At 35.2% G+C, this 22,344-nt stretch overlaps 1 protein-coding gene across 4 annotated transcripts in view; it reads right to left on the bottom strand.

The window, feature by feature from the left end:
- Positions 1-22,344, bottom strand: part of LOC133847831 (nuclear factor of activated T-cells 5) — a 54,204-nt gene that overhangs the window by 10,578 nt on the left and 21,282 nt on the right. The window contains exons 1-6 of one of the 4 annotated variants that reach the window (XM_062283076.1): positions 14,062-14,915; positions 8,040-8,164; positions 7,517-7,926; positions 3,189-3,923; positions 955-1,375; positions 707-863 (exon numbers count right to left, since the gene is read on the bottom strand). In XM_062283076.1, the coding sequence (XP_062139060.1) occupies positions 707-863; positions 955-1,375; positions 3,189-3,923; positions 7,517-7,926; positions 8,040-8,164; positions 14,062-14,365 (2,152 nt within the window). In that variant the 5' untranslated portion in view covers positions 14,366-14,915. Of the gene's footprint in view, positions 1-706; positions 864-954; positions 1,376-3,188; positions 3,924-7,516; positions 7,927-8,039; positions 8,165-14,061; positions 14,916-22,344 lie in introns of those variants that run through there. The other 3 variants (XM_062283077.1, XM_062283078.1, XM_062283079.1) reach the window with 3 other exon arrangements.

The following is a 22,344-nucleotide window of genomic DNA, read 5'->3' as shown; positions in this document are numbered from 1 at the left end:
TTGGTTATTGAGTGGCGCCATCTATCGTTTCTTGGGTATCATAAAAATGTATTTTCAAAATGTTAACAGATTTTTGTAGCATACTTTGAGGGTGAGCCAAGTGATTTGCTACATTTCTGCTTGCTGCGGATTTCTGTTCGCCTGGTATTTAATTTGTTGAATTGGTTTTTTTCAGCCGTTTCTTGCGCCTTGAAGCGGCCAACAACAAAAATAACTACAATCACGTAAAGTAACTGAATAGCACGTAATTCTACTTGCTTCTCAATTATATTCGCCTGGTATTTCATCGTCTGACTTGTTACTTTGTTGAAACGAAAGTTGAGAAGAATACCCATTTAAAATTCCAGGCAAATGTAAAATATCAGCAAGCAATACTATAGGTTAGTCACTTGCTTACTGACTATGTTTGTATTTCTGCTTGCTACTGATTTCTGTTCGCCTGGTATTTGATCGTCTGTCTTGTTACTTTATTGAACTAAAAAGTGACTAATCAGCATTTGAAAATGTCAAGCAAACATTAAACAGCAGTAAGTTACATACTTGCTTACTAAGGACCATATATCATACAAAAATATCTTTTCAATAATTTTCTTTATCCTTATCTTTTCTTTTCTGGAATTTTCTTGTTTCAAATTAAAGAAGAGCATTGCATTTATGTATACATATATGTTGAAGAATTGTAATTGGAGCTTTAAGAGACACTTACTGCAAATGATAGGATTGGAGCAGACTTGCAGGGTCTCCGAGGTGCCATCGTCGCGAGTTAGCTGAGTGCGAAATACCATGCGACAACGTGTCGACTTCTTCTTGTTCTTCTGCGCCAGATGTTCCGGAAAGCGATGCTCCACATCGACGTTGCGTTCCTGCATTCCAGAGAAGAAATACGATTTGCGCAGTTTAGTACAGTATATAAATGAATGTTAAGAATGTTGTGAATGTTGTGAAGTAAAGTACCTTCAGTATGCCAACGCAATCGCAGGTGATGGTCATGTCGGTTTCGGGCTTAAAATCAATCTCAATGACCATGGTGCCATCGACCTTCTTCTCGTTGCACTGCGTCGAATTCTTGCCGGCCACCTTGCACGCCTGATAGAACATGTGCGGCGCCACACGCCCGATGTCCGTGCCAATGAACACCTGCAGGACGGCAGACTTATCGTAGCCGGTCAGCCGGACAATGGGGAAACCGTTGCCGCTGCGATCCTTGACGGCGCCGCGGCTTCCTTCGGTCTGGTAGCGAGCCCGATGCTGTTGCTCCGGCTGCGAGACAATCTCCAGCTGGACGTGGCCATCGTTGGAGCTGGCGATGCTGTTCAATGGCGTTGTGGGTTGCCTTTTGTTTGCCACACGTGTCACGGTGCGTGTGCCAATGAATCTGAATAATAAAATATATATATCATATAAGGTTAAAGTTCAGTACATCAACTTTGTGCGTGCGTGCGATTGTGTGAATGGGAAATGGGAAATGGGAATGTGTGCAAAATGATTCAAAGTCGAAACGTATTTTTTTAAAATTTGTTTGTCTAAGGATCGTAAAAGATTGGCCAAGGCAAAAGGAGGGTACTTTGTACTTTGAACTTCTGCTGCTGTAATAAAGTGATGTTTGCTTATGTAAAGAATGCGATGTCTGTGCGTCTGTGTGTCTGTGTGTTTAGCATATGCGTATAAATGATTTATGTTCAAGAATTTAGTGCTTGCACATGGAATCGAAATGATATATGGCTAGCACACACACACACACACACATACACACACAGGCACACAAACAACGTATACTTTATGCAATAAAATATTTGCAATTTGAATTTGAAATAACAACAATAAGAATACCAAAATCTTTGCTTCCTTTGCTTTTTTTATTATCTTAGTTGTTGTTTTCCGATTCCTATTTTCTATTTTCTATTGTCTGTATTCTGTTTCTTTCTTTCGTCCGACTGTTAACATAAAAGCTATGAAAATAAGCAACAACAACAACAATAACAACAACCAAAAACAAAGGCAATTTGTTGTTGAAAAATCAACGCTGCACTTTGCAATTATTGTTTTTGTTTTGTTTAAACAATTATTTTGATTTGAATTTTCTTGGCTTTTCGCATTTTTGTGCTTTTGGCTTTCGGCTTTCGGCTTATTATTGCTTTTGCTTAATGTTAACGACTCGTTGTTTGTTTACGCCATCGCGAGCGATAGTGAGAGTGAGAGCGAGATAGCTACACGATCTACATACACAACACAAAAAGTCAAACAAATAATTGAAACAATATCTTTTAATATATTTCATTTTCAAGAATTTCGAAACTCAAACAATTTTTCATTTTACTTATTTTGCTTTTCTGGGTCAATTTATGCTGCGAAAGTACTCGAGTTATATTTCAATCATTTTTAAATCACTTTTTAATTTTGTTTAGTGCTGCTTTTGTTGATTTTGATTTTGTGTAGCAGAAAATAAATAATTTTGTTCTTTGGAAACCACAAAGAAATTTCAGGAAGTAGTTTAAAGTGATCCCTGCTCGATTGTCGCTTCCATTTGTATTCTTTTTTGTTAATTTTTAATATTTCGAAATTTTGAAATTATTGAAATATTTGATATTCATTTTTAAACACTTCCTGCCTTAAAAATGAATTTATTAAATTTTGTGTAAAATAGTAATTTAAATAGAGATGTAATTTAAATTTCAAATTTTAAAAAAGTATAAATTTTGTATGTTAATATTGAATATTGAAAACTGCTAAGAAGGAAATTTTTTCTAGCTAACTATATTTTATGAAAACTTTGTTTTAAGACGTCGTTTTTCCCTTCGATAAATCCTTGAAAATAAGATCGTGATATTTTGTCAACACAATAAAAGTTAGTTTATCAAATCCCCAATATTTTTTGTTTGTTTAAAATATGATCTTCATCAAGGAATATTTTTGTCACTCTCTTTTTAATCTAGTCCCCGATTTTTTTTTTAAAATATTTAATCGTAAAAGGTTTTTTTGCCAGTCATTTTTTTTGTTTTCGAAATATTTTAGTTGTTTTAACAACGAAGAAATTTTTGTGGATCCTTTTTGAGTTTTGCATAATTTTGGTGTAATTTTCTTAGCTACAAATTTAGTTTCCATTTTGTTTGTAGGATTTTTTTTGTTTTGTTTTTTTTTTTTGCTGTGGGAATTGTCGTTCTGTTAGCTGTAAAGAAAAGTCCGCTTACTTTGCTTCACTGTTGAGTTTGCTGCGATTCGTTGGCAGCGTCTCCACCGAGATGATGCGTGCCACAGAATTGTTGCTGCCGCTGTTGTTGCCATTGCCATTGCCATTGCTGTTGCTGCTGAGTGCTTGAGTCTGGCTGTCGGCAGCAACATTGGCAATCTTGCGAATGAACTCATCCTCGCTGCAGGCATCGTCGTTGTCCAGCTCCACCTGATTGCATTCCAGTTTCTTACGCTTCAAGTGCTTGCCACCGCCACGACTTTGCGGTGCCCCACAATTGTAGCTGTGGCTGCTGCTGCTGTTGTTGCTGCTGCTGTTGTTGCTGCTGCAACTGCTGCTGTTCTCCTGCTGCAACTGCAAATGTAATCCAGGATAATGAAATTGCTGCTGCTGCTGCTGCTGTTGTTGTTGTCGCTGCTGCTGCTGTTGTTGTTGCTGTTGCTGGTAATGTTGCTTTTGCTGCTGCAATACAAAGGCATTTGCGGCAGCCATTTCTGCGGCATGTGTATTGAAGATGCCCCCAAAGAGCTCAGTTCCAATTGTGGTTGCTGTTGTTGCTCCTACTGCTGCTGCTGTTGTTGTTGTCGTCTGACTGTTGTCGGTGCCAAAGCCCGTGTCCTCATCATTCGCAGTGACCATTTTGTCGACCCGTGTTGCCGCCGTCGTCGTCGTCGTCGTCGCTGCCGCCGCCTCAATGTCATCCAGATAGTTGAGCATTTTCTTAGTATGACGCGATCTACATTACACATACATATGTACATGATGTATGTATGTAACACACACACACATACATTGCTTATTTAGTTTTTTGTTGTTTTTTTGGTTTTTTTTTAATTATATACTAATTTTTAATAACAATTTTCTTGTGCCTACAATTTTGATTGACAAACAAAAAGTAGAAAAACGAATTTTCCAAAAATTTCGATTCAATTCGATTTCGATTTTGAATTTCGAGTCATCTGAGAGCACGTTCAATCATTTTTTTTGTGTTTTTTTTATTCTAACGAGTATACACAACATGAAAAAGTGAAAAGCGAGAGACGGATGGCAGATAATGAACAAACAAACATATAGAAAACAAACATACATACATATAAACGTATACAATAACCAATATATATAATCTATTTGAAGCATTGAATATATATATATATATATATATATATATAAACTATTTGAAGCAAACGTTTTGCCTATTGCAAGAATGAGAAAATATTCAAATGTGACGACGGTTCAATAAACTGCATTGAATTGATCTCGATCAACGAAATGTCAGCGAGTTGCCCGCTCAAGATCATGCTGTTTCAATTAAATCTGTTTTTCAACTAATACAACTTCATTTTCTTGTTATTTTCAACTTAATAATTCATTAAAGAAATTTTTGTTAGTTTAAAAATATTGTGAAATAATAAATCTATACTTTCTATTCAATTATTTTTTGGCTGACAGTTTCTAAAAATTTATAATTTCTCTATTGTTTATTATTTGCAGTCTTTATCTCCGAAATACTTTACTTTATTGAATTCAATTTATTGAAAATTCGAAATATTTTTCTTTATTTGTTGAGCTGGTTTCGTTTTAGAATTTAATCATCGATGAACTAATCTTAACTCAGTTTTCGACTGATCTTCACTTAACTTCAAAAACTGATCTTAACTTTATACTGATCTCAACTGAGTTAACTGTTTTGAACTCGGTTTAAAACTGTTCTTTAAACCGATCTTAAGTAAGTTTCAAACTGATCTTCACTCAGTTTTAAGCTAATCTTAAGTCAGCTTCAAAATGATCTTCATTCAGTTTTAAACTGATCTTAGCTGAGCTTCAAACTGATCTTAACTTAACTCAGATTGATTTTGGCAAACTTTTGCGTAAATATGACACTCTCAATACTCATAGAATTATGCATTATTGGAAATAGAATTTCGTATTCACTATGAGCTGATATAATAGATCACCCAATTGTATGTGTGTGTGTTTGAAATAAACAAGTGCTGTTATAGCATTGCAAAAGTATTTCATAACATAACTTGATATGTGTTTAATGTGCGCACACCTAAGAGCTAAGTGAAATCCTAACCTAAGCCAAAGCTGAGTTGTGCTGCTGAGCAACATGGCGTATGCGTAACGTGTGTGTTGTGCTTTAATTTGCTTTCATTTTGTTGTTGTTTTACAAGTTGAGCACATTGCATTAGTGGCTTAATCCATAAAACAATTAACTAACATTTAGCATTGATCGTATAAATCAGAGCAGCACTTCCACAGAGATAGAAAATGTTAGCGATAACGAAAAGAGAGAGAGAGGGAGAGAGACAGAGTGAGAGGGGAATCTCTCTCTCTCTTTTTTGGCTTTTCGAGTGCCCGGCAACTACTGATAGAACTGATAAACGACAACAAGTGTGATTACAAGCCGATTACGGCTGTTTGTAATTATAATGTGCCACCACATTAAGACCCCAACAACAATCGCCAAGCACACACACACACAACACACACAGACACATGGACTGTAGTTGCTAAGTCTCTCCAAACACATTCACCATGACCCACAAATGTGCTGCACAAAATGCATCGCAACTGCACACAAATAAAACCTGTCCATAAAACCAAATCTAACAAATTACAAGTAAGTATATATATTTATTTTGTTTCGCGTAATTTTAACTAAAACACATCTTGTATCTCTTACAATATCAATATGTTTAACCAGTTCTTGGTTCTTTATTCATTATTCAAGTTCATTTTTCACTTCTTTTTTTTTTTCAATTTTATTAAATTTTATTTCACGCTCATTTTCAAAAGCATTGAAGATGGCAGATCAAAATGAATTTCAACTCTTTTTTTTTCCATTGATCTTAATGCATTACTCACAAAAATCTTAATTGACTTCTTTTGCTGAACTTTCAGCTAATTTGAGCCTTAAACTGATGTTAATTAATTTGTTAGCAGAAATCATTCTTTCGCTTCGCTGCTCAGTTATAACTCACGACCTTCTAGATTCCCTTTTTGTGTTTGGTTGTGCTTAATTGATCCTAACTAAGTTTGCATCGCTTTATTATTAACTCTGCTCTTCCTTAAGCTGTGACGCTTTTGCATTGAGGAATTTTTCATGGACTTCTTTGTTCACTTTTCACGGTCTTTATCTCCTAAGTACTTTGCTTAAATGATCATTGATCTTAAAGTATTCAAAAAACATTAATAACTTTATGAGCTGGTTTTGAATTTCGCCATTGATATAGGGATCTTCCCTCATCTTTAACTCTTCTCAACTTCATTTCAAAATGATCCTAACACAACTTTAAAGCGATCTCAACTGAGATTCAAACTGTTCTTCACTCCGAGTTTGAAATTGTTCTTAACTCAGTTTCAAACTGATCTTAATTCAGCCTTAAACTGATCACAGCTCAGCTTCAAACTGATCTTTACACGGCTTTCGATTGATCTCAACAGAGTTTGTTACTGATCTTCACTCAGTTTCTAACTGATTTTCAATCAGTTTCTAACTGATCTTCACTCAGTTTCTAACTGATCTTCAATTAGTTTCTAACTGATCTTCACTCAGTTTCTAACTGATCTCAACTTAGCTTTAACTGATTTTTAGTGGATTTGAAACTGTTCATTAAACTGATCTTAAGTCAGTTTGAAACTGATCTTCAGTCAGTTTTAAACTGATCTTAACACAACTTTAAACAAATCTTAACTGAGTTTCAAGCTGATCCTCACTCAGTTTGAAATTGTTCTTAATCTTAACTCTTCAAACTGATTTTAGATCAGTTGCAAAACTGATCTTAATTTAGCTTCAAACTGTTCTTAACTAATTCTTAAAGCACTCACGGCGTTCTCATGTTGTGGTTTTTCACTTTAATCTATTTTGCAATTGTGAATCTTAGACAGACTCAAACACTTCCTTTCGAAACCAACTGCGATGGGCAACTGATGAAGGGCTGAGCTCTGTGTGCTTTGCGTGTATCAGCTGATGGCGAGTGAAACAAATGCAAAGCGAGCGCATATATTTTGTATCCGACGACACATCGAATTTCCACAGCGGTTTTTATTTATTTATAATAATAATCGTAATACTTACAAACGAATGCGTTTCTTTTTCATTTTTTTCTATTTTTTTTGCCGAAATCAAACAATAAACTGACGCCTGCGAAACTTGGTAACTGAGCGTGTCTCACTTTCGAGTGTGTGTTTGACTGTGTGTGTGTGTGTGTGAGTGTGTGTGCATTTGTTAGTGTGTGAGAGTGTGCATGTGTGTGTGAGATAGTTGGCGAAACAGCTGATTGATTGATTGAAAGACTGGCGAAGTGAAGGATTGAAGGAACTCACCTTGAAACGGGTATCGCACGTATTAAATGCTGCTGCGGTGAATGTTGCTGCTGTTGATGTTGCTGATGCTGTTGTTGTTGCTGCTGCTGCTGTTGTTGCTGCTGCTGTTGGTGTTGCTGCAACGTGTTGCTGGCGGCCGCCGCAGCTGCAGCCGCTGCCGCTGCAGCCACAGTGTTGGTTAATGCACTGTTCACCACCAGATTTGTGCGATGTCCACTCTCCGAGTTGCTGTTGCCTCCGTTGCTGCTGCTGCTGCTCCTTGCATCGGCAGCAGCAACTGTTGCTGCTGCTGCATTGCGCAGCTCCGTGTGCTGATCGAAGCCCAGGCCGCTGTCATTGGAATTGTCACAGGGCGGCGGATGCGGTCGCTGTGGTATTCGTTTCCCCGGCACCAATTTCCCTGGCCCCGTCTACGAATGAACACAAGAAGGAGGAGGAGGAGGAGGAGGAGCCAACAAATACATTTACATTACTACTCCATTACTTTGTCACACTACTGAGAGCTGTTTGTCTCACAACTTACCCTGGCTATTGTGTGCAATTTTCCGGGCAGTCCTTTGCCGGGCTGTCTTTTCGAGGGTATGCGAAAGCCTTTGCGATGTATCCGCGGACTCATCGTTGAGTTTGTGGACATGGTCATGCGCATGCCTAAAAGAGAAGGAATAATGGAAATATTCGTTAATATGGCATTCATTACATTTGATTTAGTTTCAATTATACACTTTAGTGGCATATTAGAAGAGACATTTTATAGGTGAACATGTTAAAATAAGAGAAGAACAAATAATAGGAGAGGGAAACAAGTAAATGCTTTGGCTTGGACTTTCCTACTCAAATAGTTTAATTTAAAAGAATATAATACAAAAATTGTAGAGTTGCTTTGATTTATTATTGATTTTAGTTACAATTTCTGTAGATACAATACAAAATGTATACATTATATTATAAGAAAGAGTTTATAGAAATTCATACAAAATATTGTGAATTCCTAAGACTGGCAACTATGATAGTCTTGTAATATACATCAAATAATAATATGTCCATTTCAGATATATTTTGAACTAATATTCAGATTTATTGACTTATAAAAGTGATTTACTTGTATGCAAAGTTTTCATAAAACAGCATTGGAAACTGAAACTGAGAAGAACGTTGCAGAAGTTAAAGGAAAAGCAACCTAACACACATAAATACGAATATAAAGTAATTAAAAAACAATTGCATTATTAAATGCTGGAATTTCAACAAATTGTGTGTTCCAAAGCAAATCAATTGTGAAAGTTATTAAATGATAATTCTTTTACAATTCAAAGTTCCAACAACTGAACACCATAATAAAATTGAAGAACTAATTTTGAAATGTGTTTAGCTAACATTTTTAAGCATTATATGCAAGCAGCTTTGCAGGCCTTCAAGACTTTTAAAGGTTAATGTGGAAACTCAAGCCCATGCTGTGATCGAAGCCTTTGCAGCCCTCTTCCAACTTGCCAGGGGTGGTATTCTTATACCCGTTATTCTTAAGGTAGAAGGGTATTATAGCTTTGTACAGATTTGAACATTGAAATAGCAGTGCTTACGACCAAAGCGTTTAGCAAGCATCTCCGACCCTATAAGGTATACATATTCTTGAGCAGCGTCAACAGCCTAGACTATATACTCATATCCGATCGTATGAATATCTAGATCTCAGAGACAATAAGAGATAGAGCCATATTTTTTCGACAGTGCTTGTTACTCTATAATATATCTTAAAAGAAGCCTTCGGTATATTTTGTTGTATTTTTGCGGTTTATTATTTTAGTATATATTACAAATAATACCGCATTTATGCAAAATGAGGTATTATACTAATATACCAAATATAGCCTGCAGTATAATTTTGTAATTCAACAGTACATAAATTCGGTATATTTTAAAAATAATACCACACTCTACAGTATATAAATGTGGTATATTTTATGAATTATACCGCACTGTTTTGCTTATATTCCAAATGGATAGCGAGTATCTCACAGTCGAGCACACTCGACTGTAGCTTTCCTACTTGTTTATTTGTAATGTCGGTGATTTCAAGAAGTGCAAGAATTTACAATAAATTTGTCATGTTGTGCAGATGCCGATGATTTAAAATGCAAATATTGTGGCTGAACGAAGCAAGTAGTGGCTGATGGACAAGCAGCAAATATGTGTGTCATATGTCGCCAGATAAAACCTGATCAAACCAGTGCGCGAGACTTGATAACGAAGCAAAAAAAAAACAGATACTGTAAAGAAATCACAATTGCATCAACTGTAGCAGCATCCAGCGGCAGCAACAGTTTGTGCAACATGCTTGATCAACAGAAAGAGAGAGTGAGAGGAGGGAGAGATACCGAATCAAGTGCTTCATTTAAACACAATGCAAAAATTGTTCGACCCGTCGACGTCGACTGATAATGCAACGTGAAACGAGAACGCAGAGTGGAAGGCGGCAGCAGCTAGGCGAGTTCATTGAACTCTCAGTGCATAGGAGGGAGCCACAGGTTCCACACACACGCACACACACACACACACACTCGCACACACACTCTGACATTATCTTATATGCATATCCGTGCTTTGCTCATTGTTGATGCACTTGCACATCAAGTTGCAACTCATTGTTGCTGCGTTTGGGCGCTCAATTGATGCACAATTTGTGCGTCAACTGGTGGCCACTTTCTGCTCTTTTGCATTATCATCATCTCATTGTCCAGTTGCAGTTGCACTCGCTGTTGATAACACACCATACACACACACACACACAGAGCAGAGAGATAAGGCCAAGGCGCAAGCAATTCTTCTTATAATTATTCTACTCATAGTATTTGTATTTCAACTTTGCTCACTTATTTTTATTCAATTCAAATGAGAACGCGCGACTCACTCTGCGTATACTTCATATTTCTTCAGCCTTCAGCCCTCTTCTATCTAGAGTATTTGCACAAGTTTATTATCAAACCGAAATTGCAGCTAAAAATAGCAACACACGCCAACTGAAGCTGGGATTTTAATAGAATGCCCAAGTGAGTTCACAGCTCAACGTTTAGTCAATAAATTTGTTTTACGATCATCATCGAATAGTATTTCTTGTATTTATGCAGATGGAGGCGAAATAATTACAAACAATTCGTCTACAAGTCTACACATGCTCGGTATTTTTCCCCCCAATGTTCCCACATTGCGTATACTCAATATATGCAGCTCAAGAGAATCGATTCGAGTAAATCAGTTAAAGATCTAAATCCAGCAAAGATCAAACGCAATATATACTATATGTATATTGACTACAGTTATCGATCACATATGGCAAAATGCGATATACAAATGCTTGATCATTGAACGTTGTAAAGGATTCGAATTTGTTTCGTGGCATTTAATGCTCAATTTTTAAGTTTGATTTTAATTTATTACTATATGTATTAATTAGGAATATGTTTAATAGAATTTTAATATGAATTCATTTTTATATTTCTTAATTAAGAACATATTTCTTTCATAATTGATAAGTTTGGTTTTACTTTACCATATTTTGTAAGTCGCAATATATTTATAAGTCGAATTTCGAGTTAAGTTATCTTAAGTTTTAATTTAGAATATGAATTTCGAGATGGGAATTCAAAAAAATTAATATATGAAACATTTAATTCAAATTTATGTTTTTTCTTAAAAGTGCTGCAAAACTATGCAAAATAAGATTTGTGAAATCTTTACAAGTGATTGATAAGTTCGGTTTCAATTTGTCCAATTTCTAGGTAAAAATGTATTCTACGAAATTTCATAATAATTCAATATTATATTTTTTAATTTAGAATACGCATTTAGAAGGGCAATTACGATAGTAAAAAAAGTCATATAAATTTATTTTCTTTCTTCCAAAACTATGCAAAAATACGATTTATGAAATCTCTACAAGTGGCTGCAATTAAAGGTCTCTCCTTAAATGAATCACTTCGAGTTGTTTCTACTTGACAGAGATACTTCTACACTTAAGAATTGCGACAAAATTTAGTTTTTTTATTCTCTGCTTATGTTAAGTGTTGCCAACTGTTGTGGTGCCTAAAGTCTATAGAGGTCTATAAAGATATTTCAGACTCGACGCGTTGATAAGCGAGGCAAGGCATTTGGGATCGTGACAACATTCTCAGCATTATAATATGACATAATTTGAGCATTGATTGTTTTTCACGATAAGCGTCAATAATTTGACTTTGTTATCTAGTTGCCATTCAAGACAAGCAAAAAACAAAATAAAATAATAATAAATGTTCGGCGATCTATTCAATAATTATAAGAGTTTTTGCCTGTCGATAAGTGTTTGCCAAATATTTGCTAATGACGCGAAGGAATAACATCGACGTAAACGTAAAGCGAATTGTTTTCCAAACAGCTTCATTTTCCTTTACGAGTATTGTAATATAAATATATCTCTCTTTGTTTGTGTTTGTTTTAGTTTGTCGCTGGGTTCATGCAGCGTCAGGTTCAGATTCAGGTGCAGAAAGGTATCGCCACAGGTAGTTTAACGGGGCAAAAAGTTTATACACATTTAATACTATTCTTTTTCGGCTTGCGAACGCGCCTCTACCTGGTGAAATATGCTGTTTACCTGCCACCGACGGCGACGCAGCATTTTATCTAAGCGTGTGCGGCGATAGATAACAAAAAGACCAAAGACAACACCCTCCAAAAAAACACACACACACACACAGAGACACACGCACACCCCTCGGAGTGCCGCCTTTTTCACACTCTTCGTTATCTGTGATCCGCAATTCGCGGCGATCCCAAGCGATAAGCCCAACTCTCAGATCAGTTCAGATTTGATCTGGCTTTATGTAATCTAGCATTCGACTGCAATTGACAGACAAAAGCGAAGCGCTTAATTCAATTCAATTCAAAAAGTGCTCGTCGACCTTCTTCGTTTAAAGATGCTGCGTTCATCACGAAATTTACTATTTTCTTTGCAATTATCGATAATGGATTTTCTAAGCTTCAACTGGCGTCAATTGGGCAGGCGTTGTTTTTTGTTGGGGTCTAATCTTATCACTGCACAAACTTGGCAACTGGCCATAAAATAAATTCGAGACGAGGTGTGTATTCCCCCTGACGACGTTCACGATCACGTTCACGCTCACACTCATTGATCGCGCTGCCGATCAAGGCGCCAGCTCTTCAAATTTCAGCTATCACGCACTTTCATTTCGAGGGATTCGATTGCCAAAATAAAGCTGAATGTATTTTGTGAATTTAAGGAATGCAGCATTACAAATATAAATGTACTTTTTTGGGGCGCACATCTAATAAGATCTTTATTCATTCTGGCCAAGAGAAGTTGAAGAAAATATTAAACAAGTCGACTGAGTTCGACTATGATATACACGCTCCCTAAATATACCAAATATATCACACAAATATTTTTTTGGTTGATTGATATATTCAAAATATACCATAGAGTACAAAATATATATCAGATTTTCTCATACAAAAGAATTTTTTTAATAACTTTTATAAGTTTTATCTGATCGCAACCAAATAATTTTACAATATGTTTAGCAAATTGAAATCGTCGAAGTTCATAAATATTAAAAAATATTCAAGTTATATTTATGATTATGTAAATTTCAACATAGTATTTAATAATAGTAAAAACGATTCACAAAGTATATGACATAAAATACAATAATCTTACGACATATACATATACTTGTATAATAATACTAAAAATTATTCAAAAATGAATGGTGTAAAATACAAATACTTTCCGACTCATTCTCAAGATATTCAAATCATATGTTATATATAACTTGTAATATAATCATATTCAGTAAATACGAATAGAAGCTTAGAACAATATTCAAATCACTTCAGATATTAAAACATAAACATAAAATAATTTTAAATAATAACAGTTCATCGACATTAAAAGATATCCAAATAAGATTTGATTATACCACTTGTATTAGTCTTAAATGAATATAAAATTAATGAAAATGATCAACAACGAAATTATAAGAAATGAATATCAACGCTAGAGAATATTCAGAAAGATTTCAAAAACATTGCTTGAAAGTAAATTGAAATTACTATGCAACGATAATGAATATTTGTTAATTTTTCGTATCTCGATCGAAAAGATCATAAGGAAATGTAGCTTAATTAAAGAAGCATATTGCAAATGCGAATGGGGACAACTCAAGTTGAGCAACATTGTTCAGCTTAGAATTGGGGTTTTGTTCTAGAATCTCGATTCGATATATATTCAAATATATATTCAAGTTGAGCAACTTTCAAATCAATTTCGCTTTTGCGATCAGTTCAGATAACAGAGATATGGGGTACAAAATTAATCAGAATATCGGACGCGCGTGCGATTTATTTATTGTCGATGGGTTGATTAAGTGTTCCCCTCCCCCCTCTCCTCACCCCCCTCTAATATTTTGTTTGTTTTGTCCACTTTCTTCTGCACTATTTCGATTCGATTCGAGTTCGAGTTCGATATTTAAATGCAACTTTCTATACGATCTTACCGAAATTGCTTTTGTAATGATGTTGGTATGCATTTGTGTTTGAGTTGTTGTTGTTGTTGTTGCTATTGTTGTTGTTGTTATTGTGATAGTGGCTATAGTGATGATGGCTATTGTTGTTGTTGTTGTTGTTGTTTCCGCCGTTGCTGTTATTGTTGTTGTTTTGATTGTTGTTGCTGTTGATCTTGCCGGCTGTGCCATTGCCACCGCCACCGCCACCGCCATGATGATGGCTCAGGTTGTGCATTTTGGATGGAATACGATAGCCAGACTCGTAATATTTATACTGATTGTAAGTGAAACGCATTTTGTGGCCGTTTCGTTAAGTTCAGTTCAGTTCAGTTCAGATTTTGTTTCTTTTTGTTATTTATTTATTTTTGCTACCTCTCTTGTTGTTTATACTGTTATGTACTCTTCTTTTTTCTTTTTTTGGTTTACTTCTATTTGTTGTGATATAAATTAATGCAATATTAATTTATTTCTCTATATGCGACTGCAATGTTTTTTTCCGTTTTGTAGTTGGAGGAGGACGACAAGAGTTGCTCTTAAAATTATTAACTCTATAGATGTGCGTATGCATATATTTAAATTTTTGGTTGATAGTTGGCACTTTTTATTATTTTTATTTTAGTTGTTGTTGTTGATGTTGTTGTTAATATTGCTGTTTTTTGTTTGAACTAATTAGTTGTTGTTGTTGTTATTTTTTGGCATTTCAATAATTCTTGTATTTGTACATATTTCTGTAGTTGCTTTTGTTGTTTTAATTGATTAAGTTAATGCTCATAATAAATACATGTTTTTGTTTGCTGTTCTTTTTTTGTTTTTGGTTGTATTTTTATCAGCTGCGAAAGAACATAAACAAAATTCAACTTTTTTTTTCGTAAAAAACGCACAAAAAACGCGAGAGAAACGCGCGCGATTCGCTTAAAATTAAAATTATTTCTACGTTTGTTTTGTTTTTGAAATTCGCATTTTTTGTCATCGTTGTTGCTTTTATTGTTGTTGATGTCGTTGTCGCGCGTAACCGAGCACAGCACAAAAAAACAAAACAAAAAACACATAAACAAAAAAACGAAACTACGAAAAGCAAAAAAATGTGACAAAAACAAGTTGGGAGCAAAATTCTTTTCACTTTGCGGCGAGATATCGCCGGAGATCCCTATAAATGGTGCAAAGTCTGTTCCAGTAGTCAACCAATATAATAATGATAATCATAATTTCGTAGCGCTTTAAATGCATTCACCCCGATACGGTTCCTTTATTCGGGTTAGCTTTAAAAACACTTTTTTTTTTTTTTGTCAACTTTTTTTTTGGAACAAGTTTTGCGGATGTTGATCTTGAGATTTTGCGACTTCTTCCTTGTTGAGAACAGTTACAGGAATTATCGAAAAACAAAAAAAAAAAAAACATAAACTGGTTCCCTTGGCCCTTTTACTTTTTCTGTGGCTAGACTTATATATTTATATTTATTTTTAACATCAGGAAATGCAACTGATTTCACTAAAATGGCTTTTATTCATTTTATATGGCATTTGTGTTGCCAAGACTGAAGAAATCAAAAAACCGTCGGACAAGTGGCCTAGAAGTGAAGTGGCTTGTAGTATTTGCTGTTAATATGCGTTTTGATTCGATTCGGTTTGATTTGATTTGATTGCCCCGCCCATTTCCACAGATAATTGTGTTAGCAGCCGAAGTCGAAGCCGAAGCCGAGCCATGGCTTTGATTTTGTCTTTTGGCTATTGAAAAAGTGCCAGACTATAGTTCTAGTTCTTGGTTCTTGGTTCTTTGCTTGATTAAATGCTAATTGAGATTGTACAAGTGTTTAGTCAATTATCAGTTATTCGTTGAATTTAATTATTTTTTTTACGAGGGTGAAAAACTTCAACTGTTGACCTACATACATTAAACTAGGCATTTTCAGCAAATTACCCAAAAAGTAAATTCTGTTTAAAAATGCTTAGAACGAGGTTTTTCTATTGTTATAGTACGTTTTTTTTTTATCAATTCCAATTCTTTGTAATTCTCGAATTACAGCTCACAGCATAATCCAATTGAAATAAATCATTTTCTTGATTGGATCACGCGAAATTCTATTCAAGCTGACAATTTTTAGTTACACTGGTTTTTATCATTATTTTCTAGTTTGTTTTGGAATTTTGCACAGATTTTTGCGTAAATAAGATTTAATGAGGGAATTATAATAATTATTGGTATCGAATAGAACTCGGGGAAGCGCGAAATTAATTTTATTTACTTAATTTTTTTGTGTGTGTGTGTTTTTTTTTTTACGTGCGACCTGCGGCTGTTCTATATGGGATCTAGGGTTGGGACTGGGACTGGGACTGGGGTCTGGGACTATTTGCTGTTTGCTATGAATGGGGCTGCCTCTAGACGTGGCGGCGATAAGATAAAGCCGCTTAACCGCAGCACCGCCGATCGCCAGTTTGGTTTCGTTTCATTTCGTTTAGTTTCGTTGTTTTGTTGTTATGCTTTTTTTTTTTTTTTTTATGTGTGTGTTTTGCGTTTTTCCGTGTTGTTCGCTCTCGGTTGTGATTATTAGTATTATTATTATTGTTATTGCAAGTGAGTTTTCTTCTATAGTTTTTTCCGGATACAAGTGACATTTTCTTTTTCTTTTTGTTGTTGTCTGTTCTCTGTTGTTTTAGAGTTCTGTGTGTGTGTGATTTAAACGGCAATCGTTCGACAATGTTTTCGGCGAAAGATAAACCGCAACGCCGATTAAGGCGTGATCAGCTCACGACGACGACGACGACGACGGAGACGATAACAAAGCAGCCACTGGCAACTCGAGTTGCTGATAAAACGCAACAAACACGCATACGAAAAAAAAAACAGAAACTAGTAAAAGTAATAATAAAGGAAATTGTTTAATGCACATACGAGACCACACAACAATGATCAGTGACCGATCGAACTGATCTGACAATATACAAAAAACAAACAAAAAAAAAAAAGAAAAACAAAATAATAATAATAATTGATAATAATTTCGAGTAGCGCGAGCGAATGCGGCGCGCGCAAAAAAAAAGGCACAAAAAATATTGTTTATGTTGTTTTGAAACGAAGCGCGAAGCGAGACACAAACCGAGCGTCGTGTTGCGAACACTTACGCTGAGATCGATGAACTAAAATCCTAAAGAACGACAGCCGTAATGATGCCTGGGCTTTCAATGCTTCCCAACTGTTGCTGCTGCTGCTGCCCGCAGAGCATCAACGAAAGAGAGACAGTGAGAGAGAAAGAGAGAGAGAGAGCGGGAGTGCGAGCAACAAGTGTGCGTGCGTGTGTGTGTTTAGTTGTGTGTGAAGTCGGCTGCAACAACAAGTGTACGCGTGGCTGCTCGTGCTCGACACGACAATTGCCGAAGAGCAAACGCGAAGCGAGTCGAGTCGAGACGAGGCGAGGCGATGACGACAACGGGTTTAATTGATTTCAATGTGTTTGTAAGCGAAGCGCGCGCGCGCCCGACACTTCGGTCACACTGATTCTGATTGCAAGCGCAAATTGATAAAAGAAAAAGAAAAAGAGAAAAAAAAAAAAACGAAACGAAAAAAGAAACACATAAAAGAGGCAGCGAGTGGGCGGCAGAAGAGCCAGCAATTGAAACCAATATCACAGACTGAGAGAGTTGCTGTTATTGTTGTTGTTGTTGTTTGCTACTGCTGTCAATTAACAGCTTTTGCATAAGCTTTAAAACGCACAATATTTTTTTTTGGTCAATTGCAGACAGCAAAACATAACACACTCACAAATCTTACATAAATATCTATGCAGTTTGTGTGAGAGAGCGAAGAGAGAGAGAGATAAATAGAAGAGAGACCTTTGCAGCACACTTCACGCCTTTGACAGACAGTTAGACAGCGGCTTAAGAGACGCTCAGCTGAAGCGAGCCTGACTAGCACTTACCCTGTGCACAGAGCAGGAAAAAAGGCAAAAACTAATTGTAAACAAATTAGTCTAAATTAATCAACTTGGAAAACTAACAAACGGAATTTGCAGTTTGCTTTATTTCAGAGTATTTAAACAGTTGAACAGGCTGACAAAACAAATATGCCCGCTTTTAAGCATTTTTGGAACTCGGAACAGTTACGGTGTTAAAATTCTTGTCGATCGCACAGTGTCGCACAAGCAATGCCCCAAAAACAAAAACAAGAAAAAGAAAAGAACTTTCGCTGCACACACTACGCAGCGATAAAAACCACTGTGCTCAGAGACACATTTTGTTGTTGTTATTGTTGTTGTATCGTATCATTTCGTTGGGCACAAATGATAAAAGCAAACAAGAACAGGAAAATAGCGCGTAACTAAATAAATACAACATATGTAAATCGTAGTCGCCATTGTTGTCAGCCAAACAGTCAGTCGAGTCAGTCAGCAGGCAGCAGCTTCAAACGCCCAAAAGCGCACCTCAATCATTATCACAATCAACATACGTCGCTGCCATTGTTGTTGTTGTTGCTGCTGCTGTCGTCGTTGTTATAATCGTGATAATAGTTTCGGGGGCTAGCATTGAAAATGAGCGATCAGACAACTGCGCGCGCCAGACCAAACTGCGAATGCCGACGACGACGACGACGCTGACCGACGTCGGTTCGGTTCGGTGTTGCTTTTGGGTTGAAGGCAGAAGAGCTTTCTTGTGCGCGTGTGCGTCTCTTCTTCGCCTCTTCGCGCGCGCTCTCTCTCTCTCTCTCCCTCTACCTCTCTGTAGCACAATTAACGGTGAAGGTGAAATGAAAATATGCCTGACGACGACGCCCATTTTATCATTTAACTATTAACATTATGACACCCAAATAATAAGAAATATTTATTTATTCTTTAGCTCCACTTTTTTTTTGCGCTCTCGCTCTTTTTGGAAATTTGCAGTGAAAGCGTAATTTTCTCGCATTTAACGTAATTTTCACGTTGCATTCTCAAAGGCTAATCTTTTTATTTGTATTAATTCGTGCATAATTCGTTTATGGTATATTTAAACGTTTTTAAAAAAAACAGTTAATACTGAATCTAAACCAGTTATGCCAGATAAAAAGCATATTTAATCTGTATAAATACTGAAACCTATGCTCTTTAAAGTTTCGTTTCAATTGAACTTTTTCTTTTTATTCTTAATTTTTTTTTTAATCAATAAATTAAGTTGTTTCCTCGTGACTTGGTAAAAAAAAAATGTCGAATTTTTGTCTTGCTACAAGGTCTGTATAATTTTGGCATGCTCGAGAGAGAATCTCAAATAGATACTACAAAGAAAATAAAAAAAAGAGGAAAAAAAAAACAAAAACCAAGCCCCTTTTATCAACACAAACTGTGTAAACTGTTTGAAAAGCAACTTCATCATGGAGCAAATAAAGCGACGCATATTTTTTTCTCTATAATACCATTTGAAATATAATTTGATAAGCAAGTTGAAATTATTTCTATTCACAATGATTACAACATATTGAGTTCGTGATAAAAAAAAAGCGAAATTACAAGTCTTAATTATGTGCTAGATAATTGAATTGTGCATATAATTAATTATGATATTATATGTTTAAAGAATAGTTGAAGGGGTTTCAATTTATTACTATATTTGAAAACTATTAGAATAGCATTTTAAAGACGAGAGTTTCGTATATTGAATTTTCATGCTTTTTGTCGCATTTAGGCCTTTTAATATGGAAAAATTCCAAAACAAATGAAACATCGTATAAATAATTATAGACGCCAATGTTCTTGGAGGTCAACTTCGTTTATTGTTGTTGTTATTTTTGTCGTTGTTGTTGTTGTTGTTGGCTGCTGCTGCTGTTTTGTTGGTTGGCTGCAGTTTACAAAAGTACAATAAACCGTGTTAATAAGTACAGGTTTTAACCTTGAACCCATCTCGGATTTTTCGCTGTTTTAGCTTCTGTATTTGCTGTTGCTGTTGTTGTTGTTGTTGCTGCTGCTGCTGATACTGATGCTGCTGATATTTATTGTAGTTTTGTGCTTGCACAAGTAGGGTATAATATAATACATTCATGGGTAAATACAACAACAATTTGCAATAACCGTAAGGAACAACCAAAAGAACACGACGAATGCGACAACAACTGTAATCATCATGGATGATCATCTGTCACAAAAAATGTTATAAATTATACATACGAGATCGGTAATGAGCCTGGGAATGGTTTCGCCTCCGAAGGGGGGGAGGCGAGAGATAGCGGGGGAATCTCATATTGCGAGATGAGATGACTTTGCGCTCCCTCGGTTGATTACAACGAATGTGAGCCAAAAAGAACGTTAAGCACTTTTAATTTAATTAGCTCAGCTCAGGCTCAACCAAAAGTACGAAGTACTTTTTGCACATATCAATTGCACATTGACAAATGATCTTTTAATATTACTTGAGTGCATTTAAATGCAAGTAAAACATATCTAATTTGATTTACCTTCTTACAGACAAAAAGTAGAACTTATCAAATATTTGATATGCATTTTAAATCAAATCTAATTCAGCCAAGTTTCACTCAGATAAGATGCTAAATTTGCTTGCTTTCATCAAATGTAATTTCGTTTTTCCAAATAAATATTATGTATTGGTTGTTCATTTATTCCTATTTATTTAAAAAGGTTAGATAAACTTATAAAGAACACTAATCTATTTCTAAAGCACTATCTGCAAAGACCTTCGACTTCATTTATTCCTTATTAAGCCAGAGTTGAATACAAATTTCATTATATCTTTAACATTAATTGTAATTTAAGATTAATTGTTAATTATTTAAGAGGACTGTAAAATTCAAAAAACATTTTCAATACTCCAAAAATAGATAACTTCAAAAAGCTTTAAAGTTCTATTGGATGTAATCATCAATTAACTATTGAATAGTTTCATGATTTTCTTAGTCAATCTCAAGAAATGCTAAAAAATGGACAGTTAGAGCATCAAATTTTTGGCATAACGAAAATAACTTTGCTTGTTGCTTTTTGCGTTCTGGATATATATATATATATATATTTTTTTTTTGGTGTTGAACACGTTCGAACTGGCACAAAGACGACTGTGGCAAACACAAACTTAATTGGCCACACCAAATCGAAATCGAAGAGGAGGCAGTCAGAACTTAGGCGGCCTTATTTCGAGATTTCATCTTAAATATTGAGAAATGTATGTATATGTATTTTATAGGCAATGTAAGGCGCTGTACAGACACATACACACACACACACACACACATACAGAGAGACAGAGAGAGACAAGTTGAAAATCTTCTTCATAATGTTAAATGCACAATCACGATTTCGTACAATTTATCTCTTAAATTTTGTCGATTAACGTACGAACACAACTCGAACTCGAACTTTATTTCGATTCGACATCTAGATGCACACACACATATACATACATACATTGCCATACTATTTTATATGGTATATAATATATATATAAATATATATATATATATAGAGGTGTACTGGAGGGGCTTCAAAACGAAACGAAACGAAGCGAACGACAACGTGCTAACATCAAACACAAACATAAGACGAATAAATTTCAATGGCTGCAACAACAGTCAAAAAAAAAAAAGAAAAGAAAAGAAAAGAAAAAAAGAGTAAGAAAAAGACGAAAAGAATTTCCAATATTTTGTGCACTTTTCAAGTACTATAAGAGTGACCCACTCATCAATGAAATACCCTGTAATCGTATTCTCTTTGATCAGTTTTGTTGACTACAAATTCATTTTGCGATTTTCTGTACCCTGTAAAATCAGATTCCCCCTCATCAGTTTGTTGTACTAGAAATTCTTGAACACGTTTCTGTGTCTTCGAAGATCGACGCACCTTTAACACGCAGACGGTCAGGGTCGCATCGACTCGCCTGTTGATGCTGATAAGGAATCTATACTGACATCATAAGGTCACAGACCCATGATATGCGACTGCTCACAGTTTTGAATACCCTTTCCTCGAAGAGAACACAACAAATGTGCAGTTGACAAGTAATAAGAAAAATATAAACGATTTACAAATTTCTATTTAATCTTTCAATTATTGAAATTAAACCAAATATTTGCAAAGAATTTGAAAAATTTATTTTTTTAACGAATTGCAATATTGTCTCCTTTAACGCTTAGTTAATTTTATAATTATTGTAATTAATCAAAATATTAGCGAATAAATTCAATTTTAGTTCATTTCTAGTTCATTTTTCAAATATTAAATTAAAAAAATTTCAATGTTAAATCTTTTAATATTTTTAGTTAGTTTTTCAATTATTGCCATTAAGCAAAATATTTGTGGACAACATA

The sequence above is a fragment of the Drosophila sulfurigaster genome, chromosome X, assembly GCF_023558435.1.
Source record: "Drosophila sulfurigaster albostrigata strain 15112-1811.04 chromosome X, ASM2355843v2, whole genome shotgun sequence".
NCBI classification, from domain to species: domain Eukaryota; kingdom Metazoa; phylum Arthropoda; class Insecta; order Diptera; family Drosophilidae; genus Drosophila; species Drosophila sulfurigaster.
Note: the sequence above shows the minus strand (reverse complement) of the source record. Positions and strands in the feature narration are given on the sequence as shown.